Source organism: Coenobita brevimanus, chromosome 95 (genome assembly GCF_032717465.1).
Source record: "Coenobita brevimanus isolate Jiangsu-jjx chromosome 95, ASM3271746v2, whole genome shotgun sequence".
Lineage (NCBI taxonomy): Eukaryota > Metazoa > Arthropoda > Malacostraca > Decapoda > Coenobitidae > Coenobita > Coenobita brevimanus.
Genome location: NC_137048.1, coordinates 36,060,907 through 36,061,920, shown reverse-complemented (window position 1 = coordinate 36,061,920; position 1,014 = coordinate 36,060,907). Strand labels below are relative to the sequence as shown.

The following is a 1,014-nucleotide window of genomic DNA, read 5'->3' as shown; positions in this document are numbered from 1 at the left end:
CTGATGGTCAAGTGTAGTCAGACTGGAGGATTAAATCTGACTGGAAACCAAGGAGACTCGTTCTTACCTCATCACTAAAGCTCGTCGATTTTCATGCACAACATAGTATCAAGGCGTTAGGGGCCCATTTCCGTCAGATGAAAGCAAACTAGCTATCATCAGCTTAAGAAGCCACGGTGGATCGGTGTTTATATGTTCGTCTGATGATCCGCGCGTGTCATGGAATCAAAGCTTAGTCTACAGTTCTATACCGTGATGGACATTAGTGTGTCATCTCAGCAGCTAATGTCCTCACACGGTAGGTTCACATCGATGACAGACTCTGACACGCACAAACATAGCTAATCCAACACTTGCACACTCACATTCATTACTTACACTAAGGGCACAGCTAGAGGCTCACGATCTGAATAAAACAATACAACAAAAATAAGAATAAAATATCATGCACTTCACTGCATAAAAGAGGTTACCATAATCCTGCTATATTATTAATGGAAATTATATCGATATTAACCCATTATTTACCAGGATGACAGAACTGGGCATTTCCTAAAGTTAATCAAGGGGGGAACTCCAAGGAATGGGACTATTAATTTCACGACTACGAGCCAACAGACAAAAGGAGGTACGCTTAGTAACCCAAGCGCAGCAACCGCGGGCAGTAATGAGCTAAAAAGATACAAAAAATATACAAAAGAATGTAAAGGAGCATTATGCGAAATTAACCACGTAAGAGGAGCTGAAAAAAAAAAAAAAAAGTCTCCGCTGGAAACGCGAATACACCCAATTGTCTACACAGAGCCACCCAATTTCCGGCCAGGAAGACACGAGCAGAATAAATGATCATAAGAGGAGCCTTGTACAGCTTCAGGGCCTCTTAAAATGATCAGGAAGGCCTCTAGTTATTTCCTTAATTTCCACCCATTCTCGTTTACTAACACCTCCTCTCCCATTGTAACTGGTTTTTATTCTACAGTCAATTTAGCTTTAAGTACAAACTGCACCATTACA

The 1,014-nt window shown here is 41.1% G+C and overlaps 1 protein-coding gene across 1 annotated transcript in view; it reads left to right on the top strand.

The window, feature by feature from the left end:
* The first annotated feature begins 255 nt into the window (after nt 1–255).
* Nucleotides 256–1,014, top strand: part of LOC145413290 (DE-cadherin-like) — a 122,490-nt gene continuing 121,731 nt past the window's right edge. Inside the window, exon 1 of the mRNA XM_080283019.1 lies at nt 256–298. Coding sequence (XP_080139145.1) covers nt 256–298 — 43 coding nt within the window. The remainder of the gene's footprint in view (nt 299–1,014) is intronic.